We start from the raw sequence: 27,654 nt of genomic DNA, 5'->3' as shown, positions 1-27,654 counted from the left end.
AAGGTTCTATCAGGAAAAAAAAAAATAATAATTTTACTTTCTCGGTGAGCGACCTGAGGTTTTTAATCTTGCCCTGACACCTCACTGCTGCACTCCAACAACGTCCCTTTGTTTTCCTGCCGTCAGGAGGGGTGCATTCCGCGCAGGCACGGGCTGCGCCGCTCGGCTCCCCACACTTTGTATTTTGCCCCACGAGGCGCAGCAGCGTGCGGCACAGCCCGGCACAGCCCGGCACAACCCGGGGCACTCCGCACCACGCCGCGATCGCTGCCGCCAGCCCCGCGCCCCGCTGCTGCGGCTGCGGGCGGCCCGGGACACGCGGCGGGGCCGGGGCAGCGCCTCCCAGAGGCCGCCCCCGTGCCCCAGCGGCCGCGCCGAGGCCGGAGGCCGCCGGACGAGCTCGGCGGCGGCGGCGGGGCGGGGAGGGGGGGGGGGGGGGGTGAGGAGGAAGCGCTGGGCGGCGGCGCCCCCGCGGCGGTCCCGTGCCGGCGCTCACCTTGGGGAAGGTGCCCTCCCGCCGCGGGCTCTTGGGGTGGTCGAAGTGCCCGCGGTCCAGCATCAGGTAGAGCGAGAAGATGACCACGCAGAACACCGCGCTGCCGAACACCGTGAACTGGCGGCTCAGCTTCATCGCCGCCGCCTCCTCCTCCTCCTCGTCCTTCCTCCTCCTCCTCCTCCTCCTCCTCTTCCTCGCTGCCCCCCCGCGCCCCGCGGGGAAAGTTCCGAGCCGGCGCCGGGCGGCGGCACCGCGGCGCCGCGGGGGCTCCTCCGGCGGGGCAGCGCCGAGCCCGCTCCCAGCGCCCGCGGCCGAGCCGGGAGCCGCGGATCAGGCGGGCGGGCAGCCCGGCAGCGAGCGGGGAACTGGCGGCGGCGGCGGCAGCAGCGCCGCGGGGCCGACCGAGCACCGCCGCTGCTCCGCTTCCCCTCCTCCTCCTCCTCCTCCTCCTCCTGCGGCCGCCCCGCTCCTCCTCCTCCTCCTTCTCCTCCGCCCCGCGGCCCGAGCGCTGCCGCCGGCGCCCGCAGCAGCCCCCGCCCGCCGCCCGCCGCCCGCCGCCCGCCGCCGCCGGAGCCCCGCGCTCCGCCCCCGCCCCCGCCCCCGCGCGGGTGGGCGGCGCCTGCAGCGGTGTCAGCGCCGCGCCCCCTCCGCTCCCCTCCCCGCCCGCCCCGCGCGGCGGCCGTTGGGCGGCGGGTAACGGCTGCCCGGCGGGTAACGGCTGCCCCCGCGGGAGCCCCGCCGTGAGGCGGCCGTGTGGCGCCTGCCCCCCGTGTGGCACCGCTCTGCTGCCGCGCTCGGCTCCTTCCCTCCCTTCTTCCCTCGCCACGGTTCTGGCAGATGTCAATGGTGCTGTGGGGATAAGGGGTGCTGCTGAGGGCTGCCCGAGTGCTAAAAGCGTGTTTTTTACCGTGTTTTAGCCGCACGTCACGCACCGCGGACAACTTGTGCTGGGAAGCTCTGACACCCCTGCGATTTGAAGTCCGAAAATAGGCGTTAGCACCGCTGCTCGGCTTTTCCCTTCTCATTAAAATCCCCCCCCCCAAAGTTGCTAAAACTGTAGCACCAACACACTTCTGGCCAGCAGAGTTCAGTAGACTTTTGAAGGAGCCAGGAAATTTAAACCTGTGCTAAGTTCGTCCATATTTAGAGCCTGCTCCAGTATCTCACAGAACCTACTTCAGGGATCGATAATGCGTAACTTCTAACCCCCTTCCTCCCACTAGGCAAAAAAATAAAAAAGTGTTAGCTTCTGGATGTGAAAGGCCTTACAGGACTCCTGCAGTCACTGGATATGGATGTTATCAGCTACCATGGTGGGAACTGCTGACAGCAGAGAAACTGTGCGCTTTTGTGCGTATTGACCGAGTTTAAGTTTAGAAAGACCGATTTTAATCAGGGGGTGAGAAACGGAGGATGAAGAGTGAAGCTGAGCGCTGGTGACAATACAGGGGAAGGACAAAAAATGGGGCAGGAACAGAAAGGGGCCAACAGCAGGGAAAAGCGAGGAGTAAGAGACAAAAGCAGCCCAGCGGCAAAAATGACGGTGGAAGGGCACAACAGACGGAAGATGCAGGTGGATCTCCTACAGAACTGAAATAAAACCCGGGAGTTTTGAAGCCTGATGCTGTCTGCTGTTCAGCAAAAAGCTGTAAACGCATGGACCTTACCTGTTCACATTTGCTCCATCCCCCCCTCTAGCGGCAGATGCACACAGAAAATAAAAAATGTTTATTTTCCCATTTGTTACTTTGTTAGTGGAGTTCAGATACCTTCCTCAACCAAAAATCCAGCTTTGCAGTGATCTCTGTAAGATGCCATTTCTAAATTTCTTTTTCCTAAGAGGGAAATTGTGTTTAAATCTGCAGTAAGCTAACAGTGAGATTTCAAAAAACGGCATCAGGATCTGGAATATGTATTATTAGGGCTCACTCCGAAGCCTTTGCTCATCTTTTACACGATCAGACAGATAGTATTTTTCCTCATTTTTTTGTGTAGTCGATTCTTTGAGCAGGGTGCCTAGAGGGAAAGACAGAATTGTGAACAAACCAGTGATCTGTAGACCTTCTGTTTCCCTTGTTGGAAAAGCCAGAAGCAGTTTGATGAATGAGACAAGAGTACTGCAGAGACAATAATGGTCAGGTGGCTGAGAGAACTGAAGTGCCGCAGACAGTCCGACACTGTTCTCATCTCTGTTAAAGGGCTTCTTGCTGATACTGTGTCACACAAACCAGTGTACCACAGAAAGCTGGTAGGGGTTCTTTACCTCCCGGGTTCCTTCCCAAGATGTAGGTGATCTAACCTGCAGAAGTACACAGAACCCGCATTTGCAGTTGAGGCCAATGAAAGCTATGAACCTGGACTTTTCCTCACAAATGGTCTTTTACAGATAAAAATAGTACTGTATAAACTATGATTTCTTCAAACACCATTAAATGTAAGGAAATTAACAGGTGCATTGCCATTTCACTGTTTCATTGGTGTGTATCAAGTAATGAGAGGCCACAACTGAAGATGACAGTAAAACCCTGTGTTGTATCACGACATTTTCAGCAAGTGCAGACCACTGAATCAATAATACCTTGGGTCATGTGCAAAGTAGTATCCGGTCTTGTGCTTTAAAACTGTGTAATAATGTCTGAGGGGACAAATTCAGGTTACATAAAACAGTGTTCTGGTGTATATATGGACCTCAGGTTTTCTTGGCAACATTTTGACATGTTTCCTGTGTGTTTGATTTTGCAACTCTTCCTATTCCTGTTGTGAGATATCTGCTAGATGACAGACACTTAACATCAGAAACCATTATCTGCTTAGATACCTGTTCTATTTTGTTAGATACACCACAGTATCCTAATATCTAGTAGTTGATAAATAAGAATGTATCTTGTATTGAATTGACAGACTCAGCTAGGGTGGCATAGGACTAAAACCTTTGGTCTATCATCAGTCGATCTAGTACTGGTAGCATGAAGAGACAAGTACTAGAACAATGCTTCCAGTTCTGTTTCATCTTTGTGGGTTCTGCCTGTGGGTGTGTGGGTGTTTGCTTGTTTGTTTCTTTTCACACAGAATGGGAAAAGGATATCAGTACTACGCAAGGCTAAAACATATGCAGATTCTGATTTGCTTAGAGATGCAGTGCCAGGTCCAAGAAATTCTTCTCAAGTAGAACTCAGGTTCCTTTGATAGATACCTGAATTATGTTTTGGAGAGGATAAGGAGAACTCTGTGCTTCAGAAATAACACTCAGAAATCTGAAACTGTTCAGGGAAGATTCCTGGGCAGTGAACAAGAAACACTGAAGACAGTTGTTTATGTAAAACCCAGCCCTTTCTCAGGAATTAAGCATATTAGTAAGGGCCTAGAAATGTATGTTTTCTTCTGCTCAGACTCTGTGATTTTGAATCCTCTCCTAAATATAGATGTCAATGGCTTGTTTTTCAAACAATTAATGAATATATCAACTTCTGAAGTGTGGAAGGAAGAAAATGGTGATGCTGACCACTTTTATAAACTAGCCATGTTTACTAAAGGCTATCTGCACATATCTGTGTGTGTATGATACTACAAATAAATGCATATTATATATATTTTTATATATGTGTGTGTAATCCACCTATGTCAATGTTATTTGTGTACATGAACACTTTTTGTGTGTTGAAGCATTTAAATACTGGCTAGAATATACTGCTGGATCTTTGGTCTCCTGCCAGTAACTTCTGCAATAGGCTACAATGTGCTAGCAACACATAACAGTGTTTCTGCCATCCTTTACAATTATTATTATTATTGTTGTTGTTGTTGTTGTTATTACGTTAAGAACTACATTCTCTGAGGAATGCAATCTTCTGGCTGTATCTTCAGCCGTGGCCATGTTCTTTCTACCCATTTAGGGTTAGACGGGAACGCGGGTAATGAGGGTCGGACAAACCTACACAAAAGTTCAAAAACAGACCTGCAATCATATGAAAGACATATCTTAAGTATAGATATGTCTTCAGCCATAAGCAGCTGCTGAGTGAATTTTTTATTATTTTTTTATTTTTTATTTTTTTTTATTTTTTTTTTTAGATGTCAGGTTTGAATTTGGACACCTAAAAACATACTATTCCTTTCCTTAGTTGCCAAACTCCTTTTCCGGATCTAGCCTCTAATAGGAAACAGAGGAAACTGGTTTTGAATAGTTATTTTCTTACTGACCAGTCTGATGGTATCTAAATTACATTTTCCACTACAGACCACAGAAACCTTATCTCTGGCTGTTCGGAAACTATACAGTCAAGTAAACTCCATACCTGAAGGCATCTGCTACCCAAACAAGGTAGAAAATATAAAAATATTGCACAGGTGTAACTTTTATAACCCCCTTAACTGCATACTAATTCACAACAGCAGATAAAGCTATAATTACTGTTGCTAAAAATATTGTAAAAAATATATAAATAAAATAAAATAAAATAAAGTAAAATAAAATAAAATAAATAAATAAAATAAAATAAAAATCTGTGAAAATACTTATTGACTAGAGTTTGTTTCCACACCAAGTCAATGACTATTAAATCATGAAATCGAGAGACAACATGTCTATTTTAAAATATAAATAGCCTCTATTACTATATATAACTTCAGTTTTTAGAGCCAAACTATTTCATTTGGGGAAATGGAAGAGTATCATCACCATTTAAAAACATTACGGCTGGACTGGACAACAAGTGATCAATATGTTGCTTATTTGAAAACTTTAACTAGTCTCAAAAGTTTTGTAATGAACACACAAGTTTGGCAACCTTTGCAAGTTTTCTTCCCCCCCTTTCTTTTACGCACTTTTCCCTTTTTTCCTCTTCTCCCCTTCATCTGTTTTCACCTTACCTCTCCTATTCCGCCCCCTCCCCCCCCCCCCCCGCTTTTCCCTTTTCCTCCTTTTTCTTTTTTAATTATTTTTTTAAACCAATAAGCCTTCACATTCCTGCCAGGCTATTTTATTTTCATTTGATGTTTCCTCAGTGTCAGATCAATCACTTTTATTTAAATCCAAATGAAAAATCTACCAGGAAACACTTTAGCAGTGCCTCATTGCCTACTATTAGTATCATGGAGAAGTACTTGCCAGTCTTTGCATTTATTGAAGGTGTAAGGCTCCAGCCTGCAAAAATCAATCAATGTTCATAGCAGTCAGGTCATTCTTCTCTAAAATATTAGTAACTAGTGAAGCAAAATAAGGCATTGCTTTCAACACCATCGAATTTCTTTGCTTGTCTTTGGTATATAACTTTTAAACATTGCATTTGATCACTTGATTGAATCAAGGACCAGAGCCATGTAAATTTTAAGAAAATCATTTGTTTGTATGTGTATTTAAACTCTGATGGCTTTAGAATTAGTCTGCATTGGCCTAGTATAAATCTTGAAACACTGTATAAGTGAGCACTGGGGACTTTATGAAGCCTCGTGTATTCTCAGCTGAGATACAGCTGAAAACATGCAAGTGTGCAGCTTTCTTAAGTTCCTGGTGTTATTTGTAGTTCTAATAATAATAATAATAAAATAAAAAATAATTAGAAAAAAAAAAAAAAAGGAATATAGAACAAATGTGGAAGGTTCAGTTTTCTTTGTCCTTTAAATTTTTGTAATGCAAATTTCTGCTTATGTTTTTTCTTCAAAATATCTTTGCAAAGGCTGCATTTCTTTGAAGAAATGTAGTATAATCTGTTGGCATCCTCCTGTTGACAAGTCTGATGTGAACTGCTGCAAAAATTTGGTTTTATATGGTACTTATATATATAGTCTGAATTTTTTCTTCCCTTACATACTGAAATTCCCTCCAAATGCTTTTAGAGTGCATGATTTGAAATATATGTTTACAGTTTCTGTCTTTATGTAACAATATATTCTTTGGAGAGGAAAAAATGGTGTTGTACTTCTTTGTTGAAATCAGAATTTTGAGACTATATGTTTGCAGAAAGTTAATATAGAGGCAACAATCAATTACTTCTGTTATCCTGATAGGTTAAATAACTTCATCATCGTATTAATATATTATAGATCACAATAAACAGCAAAAAGGTAGAAGGAAACAAGTTTAAGTGTATGTGCATTAAGATTCTGGGCTCTTTCAAATCCTTGGAAGGCTTTTTGTTAGTCTGTCTTGACACCTACAAACAATGGTGCTGCCGGTTCTCAGAGGACGTACTAGAACTATTTGATCTGTCTCACCAGGTGCTGTCTGACACCATTTTCTGAGCTTTTTTTGTGAGCCATACACGATTGTTTGCAATGAGCATTGAATTCATTTTTCCTGATCAATGTCCGGTTTGCCCACTCGCTGTAACAAAGCCTTTTTCTACTGGAGAACCTTGAACAGCCTTAATCCTCTCTGTGCTGAATCAAAACAGCTGGACTCTAGGAAGCAGATAGCTTCACAGTCAATGTTAATTTAATAAGCATGGCATGACAAAACATCAAAAAGTTACCTTGAAAGATCTGAAAGTAAGCCATGACAAGCCACATGTCTGTAAGTCTGTCCAAATGTGTGTGAACACACATGAAAGCTTACTGAAGTTCCTGTGCAACAGTAGTAGTACAGAATAACAAGAAACAGTCACAACAAAATTTTAAATAACAGAAAAAAAATATTGGACAAGCTTGTTCATTAATGATGAATCTAGCTGTTAAACAATACATCAATGTGATTTTATGAAATGAAAGAATGCCTTCATTTTTTCTGAATGCTGTTGGATATCTGTATTTTATTTAGGTACTTAGTCATGTGTTTAATTATCTGGAAATACAGTAGAATAAAAACACACAAAAAAATGAACAATGTATCTGCTATAGATATACATACATTTTTCAAAATTAAAGTTGATTCAGTGCTCAATACAAAGTAAAGATGGAGCACAGCAGAAAATGAAATATTCATTGTAAACAACACAGCACTGGCTTTAAAAGTAAAGCATAGGTTACGCTAAGGAAAGAACAGATTAACATCATAGGACAAAACCTTCAGTGGGCTTTTCCAGTGTCATTCAGATCTCAAGAAAAATAGTGATCAGATGTATTACGTAATACTGGAGTTACATCCCCAAAACAGAGAGAAACAGTCTTCTGCATCTCCAAGGATCCTAAACATACTAAACACCATCTCTAGGAAACACAACTGGGAGGCTTTATTGATGAAAGACAAATTTAATGAAAGACAAAGAACATAGTATTATCCTGATTATTCTCAGAGTTATCCAAACCTGGGAAACCATTCTGAGAAGTGCAAATCTTCAAGCATTAACAAAGGTTAAAGGGGATAAACCAACAACTAATGGGTGAAGATTCTGCATTAGCAACATCAAAGTAAAAAATAGTGTCTCAAATTTAAGAAGTCACATAGAAATAGCAGTTAAGATTTTTTAATTAGCTAATATCTAATGAGTGGTAAAACAAAATATCTTCAGCACAGCAAATGTCATACTTGTTAAAAAGGCCAGTTACAAGTGTGAGCTTGGTACTACCTAATTCAGAAAGTATGTTTTATCATTGTAAGTCTAGTGACAGAAATAAATGTAAACCAAGTTACACTTACGTGTTCCTATGGTGCACTTATTTAATATATACATATATATATAATCTTGACCATTGACTTAGCCCCAGAGTATAAAAATTGGTCAAATATAAACATCATAGTCTTCTGTATTCGTAGAAAGACTCGGTGTAGTAGAGACATCCACTATATACAGATTTTCAGGAGCTTGTCTCCCTTCACAGGATTGTGGAGCAGGTTTTTTAGATACTTTTTGAACTTTTACCTGCGGCAAAAACCTAATTATTATGGAACCTCACTAATGCTCTTATTTATGTTTTTAATCCACAAGTTTTAAACCATGCAAAGAAAAGCTGAGCACATGTACAACTCCCTTCATATTTTTTCTGCAGTAACACCCTAAGTTGTTACTAAGTCAAGGTGGTCCAGAAGTACATTTGGTACTGGATATTTTGCCAAGTTTTGGAATGTATGTGAGTATAAGGAAATGCATTATTTCCTGGCCCACCTTGGTTGAAAATATTTGTTCATTTCTGTAGAAGTTCTAGATCCTTATTTGATGAGAAAATTCACCGTAACTTCAAGTGCAAACATCCTTAAGAATATCTCAGATGCATCTACCATTGCATACATGAACTAATTAAATCATGACATATATTCACAAATTTACTCATCTTGGAATGATGTTGACAATATGGGACAAAATTTGCATATTTTATGTCTATTGTTGCTTATTGCCTATGAAAGCAAAGCTTCAAAAATGTAGAAATACAGTACAGAGTATTTTTGTATGACATTCTGGTTCTTTTTTTTTTTTCCTTTGACCTCTTTTCAATTCAGCTCATAAAAAAAATCTTACAAATTCATGTTATAAAAAAAAATCTTACAAATCAACTTATATTTTGAGAGAGACTTTTTGTTTGTTTGTTTGTTTCTTTGTTAATGCATTACTAAAATGAGTAGACAAAGAGAAATGGTCAAAAAGTAAATGACAACTGACACCATCTGCGTAGACTTGTGCAAAGCATTTGACACTGTCTCACACAATATCTTTCTCTCTAAATTGGAGAGACGTGAATTTGACAAATGGACCACTAGGCAGGTAAGGCATTGACTGGATGGTTGAACTCAGAGTTGTGGTCAATAGCTTAATGTTCAGGTGGAGACCATTGATGACCAGCACTCCTCAGGGATCAATATTGGGACCAGTGCTGTTTCATATCTTTGTCGGTGACATGGACAACAGGATCGAGCACACCCTTAGCAATTTTGCCAGTGACACCAAGCTGTGTGGAGTGGTCAAAATGCTGGAGGGAAGGGATGCCATACAGAGGGAACTGGACAGGCTCTGGGGCCTCCAAAACAAGGACATGGACGTATTAGAACAATTAAGAACACTTCTGCTATGAAGACAGGCTGAAGGAGTTGGGTTCTTCAGCCTGGAGAAGAGAATGCTCCAGGAAGACCTTAAAGTGGTCTTCTATTACCTAAAATTCTTCACTCAGAGGGTGGTGAAGCACTGGCACAGGTTGCGCAGAGAAACTGTGGATCCCCCATCCCTGGAAGTGTTCATGGCCAGGTTGGATAGCCCACCTGGTCTAGTGGGAGGTGTCTCTGCCCATGGCATCAGGGGTGTAACTAGAAGGTCTTGAAGGTCCCTTCTAACCAAAACCATTCTCAGGAATACAGGTTTCACTAGTTGCAGTTCTTCAGACCAAGGTGATCCTTTTTGCCTTCCAAAACATGCCTAAGAATATTAGAATCACTTCCTTTTATGTTTTACTTCTCATATACGGAGATTAATGTCCATATAAAAGATTATTTCTAAATGAACAAACCTATTACACTATTGAAGGGAATTAACACCATGTCTCCACTTGCCCCAGCACACCCAACAGAAGAGAGTGCTTTCCACAGCCACTGGCTGCTACTGTAGGCTCTTTGATGTTGACAGAGGCATGCCAGCCATAATGCTTTTTAGCTGGTTGAGATTTCAACAAAAAGTTTTGCAATAAATATATGCATGCATTTTTGTGTGCAATATAATGTAGTAGACACTCAGGAGAACAGTAATGCAGAAATGATGAACGTTCACAACATGAAAATATTGTTCATTATAAATTGGAAAACAAAAAGATCATACATTACCTTGCAGAGTACATTGCAACTTCCTCCCACTGACCCATTTTCATGTTTAGAGTGATTTGCCACACATCAACTCTGTCAGAAAGGAGATAGCTGGCCCACTATGGGCTATTGGGAAGCAAAATCCATGGGCAAGAGCTCTGTAAGATGTTGAAGTGTTAATTGAGAGAGAGAGAAAGAAACTGTGGGAGTTTGTTAAATGTTGTAACATGCCGTAACAAGTTTCTATGACACAGTACATGACCTACATTGTACAGAGGCACAACGCGTGGTTGCATTATTCCACTATTTCATGTCACAATGCAGAAAGTAAAACAAAGGTTTTAGCGAGATTTATACAGCTCTGGTGAGAACAGCCCCACAAATCCTGCGGGAGACAGGTGAAGGAAGAATTTTGCAACAGTTTTCTGCAGTTAGAGTGCTTCGGAATTCTAGTTTGAAAGCAAAAAGGGAAAGCCAGGAGGCTGCAGAGAGGAGGTTCTGTTGGCAGCAGTATAATTTAGTTTTCTATCAGTTTGCTCTTTCTTCTCTGATACCCTGTAATTTAATAAAGAACAAGCACTGTTTTCCACAGTTGTGGCATTTATTAGCCTATCTCTCCCTTAGAGTACCTTATGTTTATAAATAGGAGTTAAGTTCTGTAGAACTTCTCCATCAGATAATTGTTAATCTGGTGTCCATCTTCTACCTGAATGCCCACTTTTATTAATTTTGTATGCCATTATATCTTTTTTACTTTTCTGCAATATTTGATTTGATGTTTACCAGTACTTTTAAACATTGTAGAATATAGAGGACATTTGCTTTCTGATCATAGGATTTCATTTTTCCTTGGGAAACTAGGCTAAATAAGAAAAAGTAGTGACACTTTTTGAGAAAATGTCATTCACTGTTATGTAAAAATGTAATAGGTGTAGTGTCCTCTTCCACCACAGTGTAGAAGATTGTAAATAACTACTAATAAAAACGTACACAATCAACTACTGCAACTATTCTCAACTCCAGTGGTCCACAGACAGTTCATTATCAAATGGCATTAAACAGGAATCACTAAGTAGTTATGATAACATCCTGACACTGTATCTTGGCTTTTCTGTTGGTGGTGTTGCATTTCCTTAGTCAGTGATTAATTAGCTCCTTAGCTTTTTCATCTCTTTCTTTCTGCTGTGAGCAAAAATGTGTGAATGATGGGGAGGAAATTATCTCTCAATCTCCTCTCTGCTGGAGGCAACAGGGAGAGGATTGACTTCTATAGTTTTTTCTTCACAGCATGCTAACTGCATCACAAGTAATCACATGCCTGTCAACATGACCATATCTGCTCCATGACCACATTGCCAATGTCAGCAAGACTCAATTGGCACTCTCTGTGGTGATGACAAGTAATACAGGTGTCTGATCTGCATATAAAAATTCACACTATCATTTTATTCTTGCATTTGTAAGAGTTGTATTTAATTTGCCTGCTCATGCCTGTCACAGAAGGAAACAATTCAAGTCAACAAAAGTAACTTCACTGAAGATACGGGCTGAAGTTATGAATCTTTACCTCTATATTTGTTAGTACCAAAATCTGCTTTTCAGGAGAATAAATTTGAGGAGTTTGTGTTGAGTTTGTGTTTCAGAGCTTCTATCTTCTTATGCTAGAAGGCAATAACATCAATTGCAAAGCTTACTTGAAGAACAGAGAAAATGGAGATGTTAAAGCTTGTCATTCAGACTACTTAACAGCTGAATAGAAGCATACAAGCATGCATAGATAGATCAGGTACAAGTTCAATACAAAAAAAAATAAAAATAAAAAATGGGGATAATTTAGGATGATCAGGCATGGGCTCTGAACTTTTCCACGAAGAAAGATATATTAAGATTTTTTTTCTGAGGAGCTTGCTCAGTACTTTACAATGTGACAATGTGTTCATATGAGATGACCAGTGATGTCAAAGACATTGCCCAGGATACTGGAAAGCAAGACTTCAGGTGAGACAGGCATTAGAAAAATCTAGTTCAGGCCTGCTGTACTTCCAGGAAACCAAGAAACCCCTTGCTGCCCTTTGGATAAAACTTTATTCCAATGTGTGCCAGTCAGCTAAGAAATATCTTAACCATGGGCCAATAAAATGCAGAATAGGGAGAAAACATAATTTCAGCAAGCATCACGAGCTTTCTTAAGAATACTTTGGAAGGGACTGACGATTTGCGATAGAATCTCAGAGAACCATTTAATGAATATTCACACTCATGCATTTAAACTGCACAGCAAGAACACTATGGCTGAATTACGGAGTCCTGCGCATGCAGTGTTTTTGTGCTTCCAGTTATAACAAAATTATGTCTATTATGGACTGTGACTATTCCACTGCATCTGATGTGCAGCTTATATATGTCTTACAGACTAAGGATGCCTTTTTCTTTGCCATTGATGTAATTCATTGATGCCAAGACAACGGACATATTATTTGCCGTAATTGGATGAAAGTATGTAATATGTAATTTTGGAAATCATAGCGGCAATACAAATCATTAACATTTTTTTCTCTTTTTAGAATGTTTTATTAGGTATAAATTGCACAACAGACTATTCACTTTTTAATCTGAGTACTCTGTAGCACACAGAATGTAGAGGCAAACTTGGAATTTCACTTTGTGGTTTTAAATCAAGTACTTTATTAAGGTTTAAAGCAGATTTCAGCTGTTACTTCAGTTGCATCAACACTAAACTAGAAGGTAAATACTCAATAATTCTTTTGTAGTTAGAAAATCAAATGACATTAGTTTCTGTTGTTAGAAACCATAAACAATCTGCCACTATCGTATACTGAAGAATACAGAAGTAGTCTTCCATGTTTATTGTTTATGTTTTTGTGTGTTTGTTTTTGTTTTGCTTTGTGTTCTTTGTTTTGGCAGCATTTACTGAATCTTTTATAAATCCAGGAAGCAGGAAAGTGGTGAATCTGAAATGTTAATGAATTAGTAGTTTTGAAGTTCTTATCACCCAGCAGGAAGAACCTCTGTTTTTATTGTCATCACAGAAGTGTTGTTAGGGATACTGCCTCAACAACAACAAAAAAGGTTTCTTAGATGGGAAAGTATAGCCTTATTCCAGAATTGCTCTCATAGTTAAGCTGAGGCAGCAAATCTTTGGCTAGATAATATGTTTCTTGACAGAGCAATTCTCTTTCCCTGCTTTTTAAGACACATCCTGCTTTGGTTTAGAGCATTTTATTTCTACAAGTGCTAATGCTATCCAATATCTTAACTGTTATTTAACGGCTAGCCTTTCCACATTTACACAACTTCAAAAGGGTGATAATTAATTACATTTTTCTGAATATAGCTCACAGAAGATGAGATATTGGGCCTTTAATGATACTGTTTAACCTTTCCTAAGTCTGAACCAGTGCTAACAGAGTTGGTCTTACTGTTTACCCCATATCTGAATTCCCATCATTGGTCCTATGCTGGAGCTCTAGAAATCATGATGGTGCACAGACAGTGCAATCAGGCAACAAAGACAGCTGACACCTATGGAAACAAAAATTAGTTTGTTCTCAGCCAGGCGTGGTTCTGTACATGACTACCTTTGATTGCACAAACGCTTGTGCTGTCATAAGCAAGAGAACATAGATTTATATTGGTATACGCTAACAATTGAACAACACCTTCCATTGTAAAGCACTTCAACTAGCAATAATAATAATAATAATAATTTATTTACAGTTTTAAAACAGGGATGTAGTGATATTAAAATTGGGAGTGTTTGGATTTTGTGTAACAATCAAATATGCAAGGCTGACATTTATTACGGGTTCCTGGATTTGTTGGATTCAGGGGTAAAAAGAAAATATATCAATATCTCTGTTCTTCTGACACATCCTGCCTCTGCCAAGCTGAGATACTTTCTAGACAGCTTAAGCCTTTTGAGACATCTTTTCAGGCCCAATGAAAGAAACAATGTGAATTTTGAATTCCAAGTGCCATAATGGCTAAACGTAGCAAAACACTGGAAAGCTTCCAAAATAAGTAGAATGAAGCTGAAGATCACATTGGACAACAGAATTGTTCTTATCACATAGTATTTATACATTTATGTGGTTTTGAGAACATCTGCCTAATTATTCAAAAAGTATAAAACTTAGTGAAACTGAGTGAAACTACTTAATCTATCTAAAAACAGATTGAGTTCTGGAATGGAATTAATTAATCACAACACATCTTTCAGGACAAAATCTACGTGGAAGAAATAGAAACAGATTATTTCTATTTTCACCTAGCAGTTGAAAGTCCAATTCATAACCTCATCCCTAGGCCAAGTTTATGAAAATATTTGTTCTGAAGCTGTTCAACTTTCAATAAGAAAATACAAATCTAACAAATCTGAGGAACGTTGTTCTTTTGTCACTGTTTTCAGAGAAATGTATCAATAACAAAAATAAAGAAAATTATATTATTGCCACCTGTTGTCTGGACTAGATTAAACCTGGGTGCATAGAGCAGTCACCTTTAACATGGTGAAAAAGTCAGCTATTAAGCTCTTTTTATTTATTAAACAAATAAATCAATAATATAGTTGAGCAATCAGTACAGGTCAAAGTACAGTCTTAAGTAGCATATACAAGTCTGTACAGAGCCTCTAGCGTCCTTACATAGGCTCCTCCTAGTACCTGAATGAACAAACAGACACCAAAATATTAGTCTTTCTAGTTTTTCTTCAAAAAGAAGAAAAAAAAAAAAAAAGAGAGAGAAAAAAAGAAAAAACCTTTGAGACAGACTTTACTGCTTATGGAATAGAGCTGTGACCAAAGCGATTATCAATTGTTTGATTACTCCAAAGTTATGAAAAATGACTTTGTGCATTCCTTGTAAACAAATAAAATAAAAGGGAGTAGATTCCATTATCTTCTCTCCTTGTCTTTTGTTTTGTTTTGTTTTGTTTTGTTTTGTTTTGTTTTTTAAGGGAAATGGCCTGGAGGACTTGGACTTTGCTGTGATTCAAAATCTAGACAATGCAGAGGACAAGTTAGTCATCACTCACATACACATGTACGGTTTTGTAACTGAAACATTTGTCATTTGATAAATATCTCAGGAAAGAAATGTATTTTTAGTCTTGTAAAACAAAACTGTTCTTCAGTCACAGAACTCAATATGCATCCAGAAATATGTAAATATATATTTATAAGTGTTGGCAAAGATGCAGTCAGCAAAATGATGCATACTACGATAATTATTTGGCATTTAGAAAGCTGTACATTAAGATGCAGTGTGGAATAGCTTTACAATTTTTTAATGTTGATAATAGCAAGTGTAACAGAAGGCAGATATTTTAGGGAATATCAACAGGTTGAAAAATGAAGTTTGGATAAATGAGATTATCAGTAGTCTTTTTAAGTTACTGTTTTATGACAACTGTGTGGGTTTTTTCTGCATCTCAGTTAGTCTGGACCCATTTTGCTCAGTCGGATTAAATGTTACAGTTACACTGCATTTCTACAGTGAATTATTCTAAAAGTGTAATCTTACAGCTTGTCTATGATTACAAACTGAAACAAAGAACACCAACAAAAATACTATTTACCTCTTTAAGCATCACAGTTGGCACACTTGCTCCAAGTCTCAGCAGAATTAAAGATTATGGAATCCAAATTATATTTCCTGTTGGAAGCATTTTCTTCAGCCTTGTCATTACTCTACAGATTTTTCAATGGCATTTGGCATCTTTTAGCACAATTAGTCTGTATGCATACAGTTCTCTGAATAATTGTTGTGCATTTGCCAGAGAATATAAACGTGTTACTCAAACAAAATAAGAGCTTGTTAGTATATTTACATCTGTGTAATGCCTAAGTGGACAAAGAGTGATATTGCAGGCTAAACAGTTCCTCCCACCCCCATACGCCCTCCACCTGTAAACTGACAAAACAGCTCTTCCTGCAGCAGTAATTTCTCTGGTCCAATATTGTAATTCTACTTCACATGGCAAAGTGTGATTGAAAGCCTGGATGCCAAATCCCATCACAGCTTTCTGGAAATTATATCTGCTCCACCTCACTTTACGCTGTTAAATGCTTTAGGTAAAACTTTGAAGAGAAAATTGTATCAGTAATACATGGATGGATTCCTGCAAAAAACAGATTTTTTTTGTGGGAATGGAATGCCGGGAAGCCCAGAGGTGCAGTAGGACAGGGTTTATGCCAGCTACAGAGAAAGGAAATGTAACAGACTTATTAAGGAGCAAAAATATAAGCCTGATACTCCTGTTGAGATATGTTTTTTTACATATCCATCACTGACATGATAAATTGGAATCTTGGTACCTCCCTATTAGAAATAATGGACAGTGATCTGATCCGAACTGAGAGGTGTCCTTAAAATGGTGCCTGTGGGAAAGTTGTAAATGCAAATGATGTTGAGAGCAAGAGTTAAATAATTGGAAATATCTCCAGATACAGTAAAAAGGGAATCTGAGTACCTGTGATGGAGAAGTGGCTGCTTCATGAATATAGACAGCTTATTTTTCCCAAAATCCTTTCTCCACCTTCTTCTCAAAATGATAGCTGTGTGTGCTTTCTTATTTGAACTTGGATATTTATTTTCATTTTAACATGGTCCTTGGTAAGAGTAGAAAATGAGTCATATTTTGCAGAGATGTTTGCTGAGTAGTTATCTTTTGTTATACTGTAAAACTGGGTCGGAAAGACAGATCCTGAGTTCTCAAAGTGATCTTGCATCTTTTAGAGCAACAAACTTAAATGTCAAGAGTGCACTATTGATCAAAATATCAGCAGGCTGACAACAGAGCAGCCGCTTGACAAGGCAGAAAAAAATCACTCCTGTCCATGTTATGTAAAACCTTTCATCAGATTTTCTGTCTTCCTAGAAGTATACCTATCATCTAACTCTGGCAGACAATAAGAAGAAGTGCTATGAATAAACTTACTGTCAGTTGCAATTATGCTCTGCTTGGACTATTAAAGAGCAGACAGCAATCTGGCAGAAGACAGCCTCCTACATCTTGATAACCTGACCAAACTGTCGAAGAATTAAAGGCTGGCCATTAAGCCTAAGAACTGATATGTGTCTATGCGAGTTCCACTGCTGCTGTATTACTCAACGTGCCAATTTGTATCAGAACCAAAAACGCAGCCGCCCTTTTCCTGAGGCCTGCTTGGCCTCTCAGCTGACCAGTAATGACTGCTGCACATCTACCTTCACCATTTTTCTTGTCTTTCTCGCTAACCATCTCAGGATCTGCCTTGCAGTTTTAAACTTCTAGGATTACTGGCAGCTGACTTGGGTGCTGAGCAGGCTTCTGCCTTGCCTTTGGCTTTGTCTTCCTGACCTTGGTCTTTTGTGATTACAGCCTCCACTCTTTGTACCAGCCTAGTCAGACCAACTGTGACAGCCCATGCCTTGGTTATGATCTTTTAACATCTACTGCATACAATGAGAATCTTGCATATTAACAGCCTTTTAAGAGAGCATTTGCCAGAAAATTCCAATTGAAGTGAAAATCCAATATATTTCCTTCATCCTGAGATACATGATACATGATATTGTACAATATCATGTTCTGTCAAACCATCCTTTTAAACCTTACCTTGGACACATAGCAAAATATTGGCATATCTCATATTACTTGAAGTCAGCAGGCAAATTGAACATCTTACCATCAGCCTTGGAAATAGAATGTCCCCTGGGCCTCACAAATGCTATGAAATGCAATCATGCAGCAATAGGATGATGGATATTTTTTGTAATAATGACTGTCCTAGGCATAAGCCATTTTTTGCCAGCCTTCTGTCTGCCAAAGATACATGTCACTACTTGCAGTGAATCAGGTGATGGTTAAATCTTAGCCTGAAAATACTGTCTTTCCTGATGCTGTCATTCTGCAAATAGAATGGTACCTCTCAGTCTCTCAATATATATGAGACGGTTCCACTGATCAATACAGCATACGTGTTACTATCAGCAAGACATGTTAAGGAGGATAAATGGCACTAAAAGGAATGGAAACAGGAATTTCTTGGAATTTTGCCCAAGTACTCTGACAGATTTGTTAGTGCTAAGCTTGCACCAACTGCACCAATTCTAAAATAGAGAGAAGAAGACCCACAGGATACTGAATCACATGTCTTCCTAACAGACACAAGGAGGCCCTTGCCGAAATCCATATATCTTTGGCTGTAGTCTTTTTCTTTCAGGGCCTGATGAATCTGGGAAAGGCAGACAGCTCTGACTGTACTCTATCAGAGGAGTGATGCTGGCTTCACCATGTCTGCTGGTAAAATCTAGACAGCAGACATGCTTATCTTAGCCTGAAGTATATTATTCAAGTACCATTGGAAAATGAACCCCTCTGGGAAAAATAATATGATCATTTAACATTTTTTCTACTTTTCATCAGCATTAAAAATTGGTTGACAGAACGAAAATTGTGGGACTGTTAAGAATATCCATAAGCTTCCTTTGTTTTTTCATTGTTTTGTAACATTCACCCTGGGAGCACACAGCACCATCTGATAGGTTGGTTAAAAGCTAAACAGGTTGTGAGTTTGTCTTTATAAAAATCCTTCTCCTAAAAGCAAACCTAATTAACTCTTAATGTCTAAGCAAGCTCCTAAGGAGGTATGCATTTGAATCCATATCATTCTAAAAAGCTGGCTTTTGAATCAGCAAGACTTGTTTGTGAAAAGTAATACAGTACAAAAAGCTATATTATTATTTAAGGTTTTGAGAGGCTGTAGAAGGAAAGTTAACAGAGTACTATATCACATTTGTATTCAGAGACTAGCCACAATCCAGTAGGCCTGTGCTTTCACTGCAGCAGAATAAATCACGATTGATATTAAATTTTTGTACCTCTGAATTCTGAAAACTACACTGTGCTTCAAAAGGTCGGCAGAAATGGCACTCTCTTGCAATTCAGACTTTTGGATGTTATCCAAATGCAGTAACTTTATAACATGATAAATAATATCTTAGTACACTGCATTGACCTGTGTTACTTCTGTATGTTTTCTAGCTTTTGCTTAATGAATTGCATTTATCTTGCCCATCTGTTTTCCTTTTTGTCTAGTTACCAAGTACCATTTACCAAGAGAGTAGATAATAAAGAAAGACCCATTTAGTACTTTCTAAATAAGATGGGCTTCCACAGACTGAAATGTGAAAGAGAGGTGAAACCTCTATCAGATTTCATTGGTCTGAACTAAAAAATACAGGTGTTTGGGTGGCTGATCCACTGAACAGAAATAACTGCTACCTGCCTCTTCTCCAGTAAATAATGAAAAAAAAATAATCCGTTGGTTATTATTTTCTTTAAAATCTATTATTTCTTGCTTTTGTAGTGTTTGTTGATATTTCTTGATATTTGTAGTGTTGTTCTCGCTGAATGTGTTTTCTTTACAATGAATGTATAATGAGTAACATGAAAAATGAATATCTATCATATGAATCTAAATAGATGACTAAAAATACGTTATTGTCTTTATGAATAGAATTATCATCAGTTTCTGCTATATCACTTAGGCACTTACTGAATTATTTCTTCAGTTTTTGGAATGTGGAATGACATTAAATCTTAGCACTCATGATTTAGAAATATACCAGAGCCTCAAACTAGGTAATAAAGATATAAGTTTCTTTAATATTACAGACTACTCTGTATATTATTATTGACAATGCTGGCTGTAGTAATTTGGCCAGTTTGAGTCACTCGGACCATTCCTAGAGTCCTTTCTCACAGTAGCCCTTGGATAATGTTACCAGAAACCTGTTCATGCAGATCTCCCATAGAAATTAATATAACAGAGCAAAAAAGAATATGCTCTGATTAGTCAATTCTGTCAAATATACCTTTATCACCATATGTTTTTTCCAGGATTTGGTTCGAAATCCAAAAAAGTGAATGGGAATTTTTCAAAGAAAATTTTTTCATACCATTCCCTTTCTTGCCTGATTCTCTTCTCTCTTTAGTTTTGTCCTGCTTTAGCACTGAACAAGCTTTCAGTACATAGGGCAAGTCAGTCATCTATCATGTATATAATAAGAGTTTCAGTTCCGGTTAGGCATATTCTTTCCTAAAAAGAAATACGTTTTAAAGGTAATGGAATATTGGTAGAACAGTGCTTACTGAAAAATAAGAGAGACATACAATTAGGATATGCCGAATTAGGAGTGCATGAACAGTGATGACTAGCACCCATTTCCCTATCAGTGGATTAACCTACATTCCGAGGGGCATAACAAAAGCAATTGCTGTTAAACCTATAGTTCTCATGAATATTATAATACCATGAAATGTGGAGACAGCAACTAAATACACTTATCATGGAATTATAGAATCATAGAATCATAGCATGGCATGGGTTGGAAGGGACCTTAAAGATCATCTAGCGCCATGGGCAGGGACACCAGGTTGCCTTGTCCAGGGATGGGGCATGCACAACTTCTCTGGGCTACCTTTTCCAGTGCCTGACCACCCTCTGAGTGGAGAATCTCCTCCTAACATCTTATCTAAATCTCTCCTCTTTTAGTTTAAAACCATATGCCCCTGACCTGTCATTATCTGACTGAGCAAAGGGTTGCTGTCCATCTTTCTTATAAAACCCCTTTAAAGTACTGAAAAGCCATAATGAGGTCACCCCAGAGCCTTCTCTTCTTCAGGATGAACAACCCCAGCTCAGTCAGCCTTTCTTCATAGGAGAGGTGCTCCAGCCTGATCAAATGCATGGCCTTCCTCTGGACCTTCTTGTGCTGGGGGCCCCAGACCTGGATGCAGCACGCCAGGGGGGGCTTACAAGGGCAGAACAGAGGAGCACAATCACCTCCTTCCACCTGCTGGCTGCTCCCCTGTTGATGCAGCCTAGGATGCAGTTGGTCTTCTGGGCTGCAAGCACAGACTGCTGGCTCATGTCAAGCTTTTCAACCACCCACAAGTCCTTCTCTGCAGGACAGCTCCCAATGAGTCCTTATCCCAGTCTGTACTCATATCTGGGGTTGCCCCGACCCAGGTGCAGGACCTTGCACTTGGACTTGGTAAACCTCATGCAGTTCACATGGGCCCACTTCTCAAGCTTGTCCAGGTCCTCTCGGGGAAGTCTGCTGCTTGCCAGGGGCTCTTATCACGGATGTCACCAAGAGACTAGCAAGACTCATAATGGCCTAATGACTATTATTCACTGCTGCTGTTTCAGATGGGCACCAGTGATGCTGCCAGGAGCTGTCAGAAGAGCATCCAGAGGGACTACAGAGCTCTGGAGCAGCAGTAGAGGACACAGTAGCACAGGCAGCTTTTTTGTAAGTCCTGCCAGTCAAAGGGAAGGGGATGGAAAAGGCCTGTTGGATGTGGCAAATCAACAGATTGTTGCAGGACTAGTGCCTCAGACAGGGGTTCAGCTACTTAGATGACAGAACTCACTTTGAGAAACATGGTCTGCTGGGGGCTGATGGGGTCCACCTCTCAGAAAAGGGCAAGAGCATCTTCATTCATAGGCTTGCCAAGATGGTGAAGAGGAATTTAAACTAGAGTTACCAAGGGAGGGGAACCTCACTCCATCCCACTCCTCCCCATTTGATGCCAGTGTCAGTGATAGATGCCCAGAGCCTGGAGAAGGTTCATGGATCAGCAGAAGAGCACCTGAAGAGCAGCACAAAGGAATTCCAGCCACTCCAGACAGTCAGTCAGCTTCATCAGGGGACAACCTAGATGTCCCTGTGCTAACACAGGTAGCGTGGGGAATAAAGAAGAGCAGTTAGAGATGTGCGCACACCTGCAGGGCTATGGCCTAACTGGCATTAGGGAGATGTGGCGGGATGGCTCCCTTGACTGGAGTGTTGTCATGGAAGGATATAGGCTCTTTGGGAAGGACAGGCAGGGAAGGCGAGGAGGGGGCATCATGCTTGATGTCAGTGAGCAGCTGGTGCATATGGAGCTCTGCCTGGGGATGGATGAGGAGCTGGCAGAGAGCTGTCAGGTCAGGATTAAAGGCAGGCAAATAGATGACATTACAGGGCACAGGGCACCTGACCATAAAGAACCTGCTACAGGGCACCTGACCATTAAGAACAAGAAGATGAGGCCCTCTACGGACTTAGAAGCAGCCTCACTTTCACAATTCCTGATCCTCATGGGGGGCTTCAACCACCCCATCTGTTGGAGGGACAGCACAGAAGGGCACAGGCAGCCCAGGAGGCTATTACATAGAAAGTCAGCAGCTTTCTCGGATTTCCTCTCCTCTCCCCAGATCTGCTTCCCACAGCTTATGCCCCAGCTTCCTGACCACCCTGACTGTACCTGCAGAGGCCTACAGCTGCCAAGTATGCCAGTGAAGGAGGGTCCTTGCCTGACCCTGTATTGTAGAGCAGGGTGGTCACCATGTCACCTCAGGTATGCCAGGGTCTGGATGCATGAGAAGTAGGGACACACCTTCCAGGAAGAACTTCTTCCACTAATCCATGCACTCCTCGCCTTCTCTTCAAACATGTTCATGGTGGCCACCCTGGCACCCCATGACATTAGTGAGGGAGGCTGGTATATTCCTGCAGTCTTACTGGCATGATGACAACAGGAGGAGGCTATGGTGACGAGCCACACAGCCACAACGTGGATTAGGGCGCTCTGCCAGATCACTCACGCCTGGATCTGGATGGGATGCAGCACAGCAGCTGCTGCTCACCCTCTGTGAATCTGTGTGGTGCTGAGCAACAGCCATGTTCTGTGTGCTACCTTCAGGGGTGCTGAATGACACAAAGTGCAGCTAATAAGCAACAAAGTCTTGATTCTTTTGAAAGCTGTGTGCCACTTCCAAACCATCTTCTAGCAGCACCAGAAGCTCAAGCCACTCTCCATGCAGAGTGGTCTCAGCAAATGAGCACAGGGAGCCTCTCATGGCTCCAGCTGAGACCTCCCTGCTCCCTTTGTCCTTGCCCCTGTGCCTTTCTTCTTACAGTCTTGGCAGCAGCCTGTACTCATGGGGCACAGCTCAATTAATTAGCTTGGTTGAGAATAGTTCCTCTGCTGGGAAACACTGAGATCTTCTTGGGCCATCCCATCCTTACACTGACCTGGCAAGGGCAGGACAGCCTAGCTTCCTGTTACAGTTTTGCAAGGGATTTGAGGAAACAGCCTCTGTTATCAAGCACTGCAAGTGTAGGATGAGACTTAGTGTGCAACTTCTGGTGAATCTAATCATGATACAAGTATGATTTCATCCAAAATGACTCCTCCTTCATTACTGAAACTTTATCATTTATCCTGTGAAATTCACATTATTTTTATGCCATTTTCTTTTATTTTCTGTTTTAAATTAGCTTTTAAATCTTGCTTGAAGAATTGTTATAAAAGAAAATAAAATACAAAATGTCAGACATTTCTTTAAATTTTATCGTAAAATAATTTTTAGGGAAGTATAAGAATAAAATTATTCACATCAAAATAAAAATCAATTGGAATTAAACTTTCTGTTTTACCAGATGAATATGTTATTGTGTTTCAAATTTGAGACATGCACCTGCTAGCTGTTTTTATTTACCTTTATGGCAAAATGGCACCAAACATACTCAGTCTGAATCCTTCCAATTTGCTACAAAACCTTTCATTATCCCTTAGAAATGTATGCAGTTGTTCGGTTTTAAGAGTTTTTGGTTTCAAAATTAATCTTTGATCTGCCTCCCTTTTCTTATCATTTCTAACGAACCTGTAAAGTTTCTTTCTTTTGATCATTCTGCACTCTTTCTTGAGAATATAAAGCTGCTGAGACATTAAGGTCCCAGTAGTTAATGTCTCAGTGCATTCTGCACTAACCCCACTTGCAGATCCATTCTATGTAAGTTTGACTATTTGTCTTATTTCTGCTGGCAGTTCTTCAAGCTCACTCCCAGATATCCAAAACTTGTGATAGGTCACTATGCAATAAGTCTGGATGGCTTAATTAAGTCATAAACATTCTTTAATTTGCCTTAATTAACATTCAGGCAAAATCTTCGGTATAAAAGCAGAATTCAGCCGGATTTACATGAGACTAGATAGCTGCCACAATAAATGTGTATTCTAGTCTCCTATGTTCACCTAATAAGTATGGATATGCACGGTAAAGCTAATCAAAATGAGACATATCCTGAGCATGGCAAACATGAGAGAACCTGTAAAAACTCACCCTTTTGCCTCTGCCTTGCTGTATCACGTTTGTCCTTCCTGCAAGGCCTCCCACCTGCACCCGCAGCAGGGCTGGCACCAGGCAGCTCCTGGGAGCACAGGGAGCAGGGCCGTCGGGGGCAGCTCCAACCCTGGGCACCGGGCACAAAACTCACACAGCTGCCAAAACTCCAGCAGTTCCAGGCAGGGTGGCTGCCCTGATGTGCTCTTCATTGCCCACTCTGAGGGTGAAAAGCAATTTTCATGAATTTTCTGCATGGAGCAGCAGAGTTAACAGCTTTGCCTGCTCCTGTCCTACAGAGTTAGGCAGAGCCAATTCCCTTACTTAAAGTGAGAATGCTGGGTCAATTATTTCCAGGATTGGGTCAGAGAATGCACCAGCACTATAGGCAGTCACCAAAGGCTGTTCACCTCCAGTTTGCTATCCCGCATCTGAAACCTGACAGCTAAAATATGGCAGTACATTCTTATCTGTCTTTATCACTAACTTTCGAAGCAGGCAAATACATAAATAAAACCTCAGCTCCCTAAGAATTTGAATGTGCTTCAGGTGTATTATCAGTGAGGAAGTAAGCTTTGCTTGGACTTTACATAAGGTATTTTAAAACCTTTTTTAAACTTGTTTTGTCTGTATTATTTGTCATGTTTTACAGCAGTGAAGGAGGTCTAGCTGCAATTAAAATCTTTTGATGTCAGCCAAACAAATGGAAATTCCCTTGGAATGGCATGAAGGATGGAGCGGCCTGATCATGTGTATTTATAACATACAGTTAACAAAGAAAAACTCTTTGGGAATTTGTTGTTGTTCTTTTAGAAAAGCTTTGGCTTTGCTGCTCTATTTCTCCAAAGAATGATTCATTTTCTACCTTGACTATTTGTATCATATTTCACCAGCTTTACATAAAACAAAATATTAAGAATATCTTCCAATAACACCAATAGCAAATAAGAAAACTTTTTTTAATTAATTAAAGTGCAGCAGAATTTAATTTAAAATCATTTAAAAGAATTAATCACATCTAATATTCTTCATTTTCAGCCTGCTTTTAAAATAGAAAGCTTTTATGCCTTTGCCCTTTAAGGCCAGTCCTGCAAACAGCAGAAGAATGTGAAGGTATTGCTTTAATGAAGTTAAACTTGCCTTAATGTTTGTTTAAATTCCTCTACTCTGCCAATTAAATTAAGAAGTACCAACTGATATAGAGCATTTCTTACATTTAAAAACATCCAAGTTAGGCAATATTAAAGTACTTTCTTGGATGAGCAGCTAGGAGATAGGAAGGACAGACTATTTCTTTCACGGATTAGCAGAAATGGATCAACACTTCTGTCTTACTTGAGGCTTTGAATAACGATTTGTAAGCAGGTCAGCAGGAACCTGACCCCTGCTAAAAGAGTTGTTTTTTTTTTTTTTTTTTTTTTTTTTTTTTTTTTACTTGGATGTGCAATGCTGCCAGGAGGCTGTGCAACGCTGGTAGGCCTGGTGTGTGCAGAGAGAGGCCAGCGACATGGCTTTCTCCACTGCACCTGCCCCCTGCCATATCTCAACTGAGAACTAATAAAACTGTCAAGGAGCTGAGTCCTTCCCAGTGGGACCAGTGAGCTGAAGTAGCCCAAGAAGAGGGACCAGAGCCCATGCAAGACAGGGCCAATGTGCACAGGGGCACATGGCAGAGGGGCAGGAGGAGGCAGAGGGAGCAAGATCACCTCCCCTCAAAGCATTGCAGCTCTCCTGTGTCATGTAACCCTGGGACATGGAGCACTGGCTGCACGGCGGCAGCCTTTCTTCGTGTTTGTCAAACATACAACTTATCTTCAGACCTTCTCTGTCATTGGAAGGTACACATATAAATCAAACATTCTTTAATAGGTCATTTGCAGCTGACACAGGTGCTTATCTCGTGTATAGCAAAGTGAGACCAGGTTCATGGTGAGGACTCCTAAAAGCTGCAATACAAACAATAAGTGCTGAGCATAGTGGATTTCTTTTACCTCACCAGCAAACACAGAGCTTGCAGATTCAGGAATTACTTAGAAAATATGATGAGCACAATAGAAATATTCCATCCTTTTGCTAGATCAAGCTATTTGAAAATTGTCTTTGAAAGATCAAGCCCTTTATGGTGGTTTGAGAGCAAATCAATTTCTTGGTGCTGCTGGAAGAGATTGTGCACTTTCGAATGAATCTGGAAATTGCTTCAACCAGTAAAAGAAAACAAAATGGATAACTAAGCTCTTCAATTCCATACTTTCTGCTCATACCTAGCTTTAATTTTTATTTTTATTTTTGAACATTATTTTGACCTGTCTTCTTCATGTTTTCAGAAAACACAGAAACAAGAAAGTAAACAAAATTGCAAAAGTACAGTCTTAGTTACCATCAATCTTTCTTAAAATGTCTGTTCCAACTTCTGAACCTTGTATTATTTTAGCTCATAGCAACTAGGATTGTTTTGAGCACCCTTTTTCATTATCTTACTTGTCTGCACACTAAGCTGAATGAGCTACTTTATCGGCCTCTAAGCCTAATCCAATCTGATAATTTTCAAATGGTTGTCTCACTCCTCTATTTTACTAGACCAGCCCAATTTAGCATTATCAGTGAATTTAGGTACGTTTGAAATCACATACTCCCTTCAAGGTCATTTATGTCCACAAAGAAACCTGCAATAAAAGAATATTAATGAGACAGAATAAAAGAAATGAAATTCACTTACAGTTGAAATGTACCTCATATGTCCTACAAAAGAGAAGTATAATACAATACTTTATAAAGCTGCTCAGGTGGCACCTTGTGGTGGTTAATTTAAAAAGGGATGTGGTATGTTTCAGTCTTGTTTGTGATTTTTCTACCTCTTATTGCTTTCTCTCATGACATTTAACCTATCTTTAGCAAAGCAATAACAAATTAATGTCCTTTCTCAGCTGAGTTTTAAGCATGAACGTGCATGGAAAGCCATCTTTTCATAACAGATGACACTTGGAAGAACCTGATTATATATCTTTTGTATGATGACATCAAAAATCTTAAAAAAAAAGAAAAAAAAAAAAAAAGTACTATATCTACCTCCTCACTGCATTTCTTTTCTTTTTCCTGCTTGGTAGACCTGAAAGGGTGAAAGGGAAAAGGAGTGGAAATTCGCCAAGCTGCAGGAAGAAAAGGTCAAAATGAAAGGACTTTCAGGGAGATAAATGTTATTAAAGATGGATATCTTTGCCTACTCCATGGTGTGCAACCACGTGTAGGAGAATCTTGAACAATGGATCCCAAATTGAGCCATGTTTCTGTGAAAAAAAGAACCTTCCCAGGCAAGGAACAGA

General features: G+C 40.3%; 1 protein-coding gene and 1 long non-coding RNA gene across 2 annotated transcripts in view; both read right to left on the bottom strand.

Annotated features, from left to right (window-relative positions):
* Positions 1–1,031, bottom strand: part of MAN2A1 (mannosidase alpha class 2A member 1) — a 133,394-nt gene extending 132,363 nt beyond the window's left edge. The window contains exon 1 of the mRNA XM_068666363.1: positions 497–1,031. Coding sequence (XP_068522464.1) covers positions 497–631 — 135 coding nt within the window. The 5' untranslated portion in view covers positions 632–1,031. The remainder of the gene's footprint in view (positions 1–496) is intronic.
* A 6,191-nt stretch (positions 1,032–7,222) lies between these two features.
* LOC137848214 (uncharacterized) lies at positions 7,223–24,710 on the bottom strand. Its single transcript, XR_011091223.1, has 2 exons — positions 24,335–24,710; positions 7,223–21,896 (listed from the first exon to the last, which is right to left on the bottom strand). It is a non-coding gene; the product is annotated as an uncharacterized lncRNA (long non-coding RNA).
* Positions 24,711–27,654: the final 2,944 nt, after the last annotated feature.

This window comes from Anas acuta, chromosome Z (genome assembly GCF_963932015.1).
Source record: "Anas acuta chromosome Z, bAnaAcu1.1, whole genome shotgun sequence".
Classification (NCBI taxonomy): Eukaryota; Metazoa; Chordata; class Aves; order Anseriformes; family Anatidae; genus Anas; species Anas acuta.
This window is presented reverse-complemented; position numbering and strand designations above follow the sequence as displayed.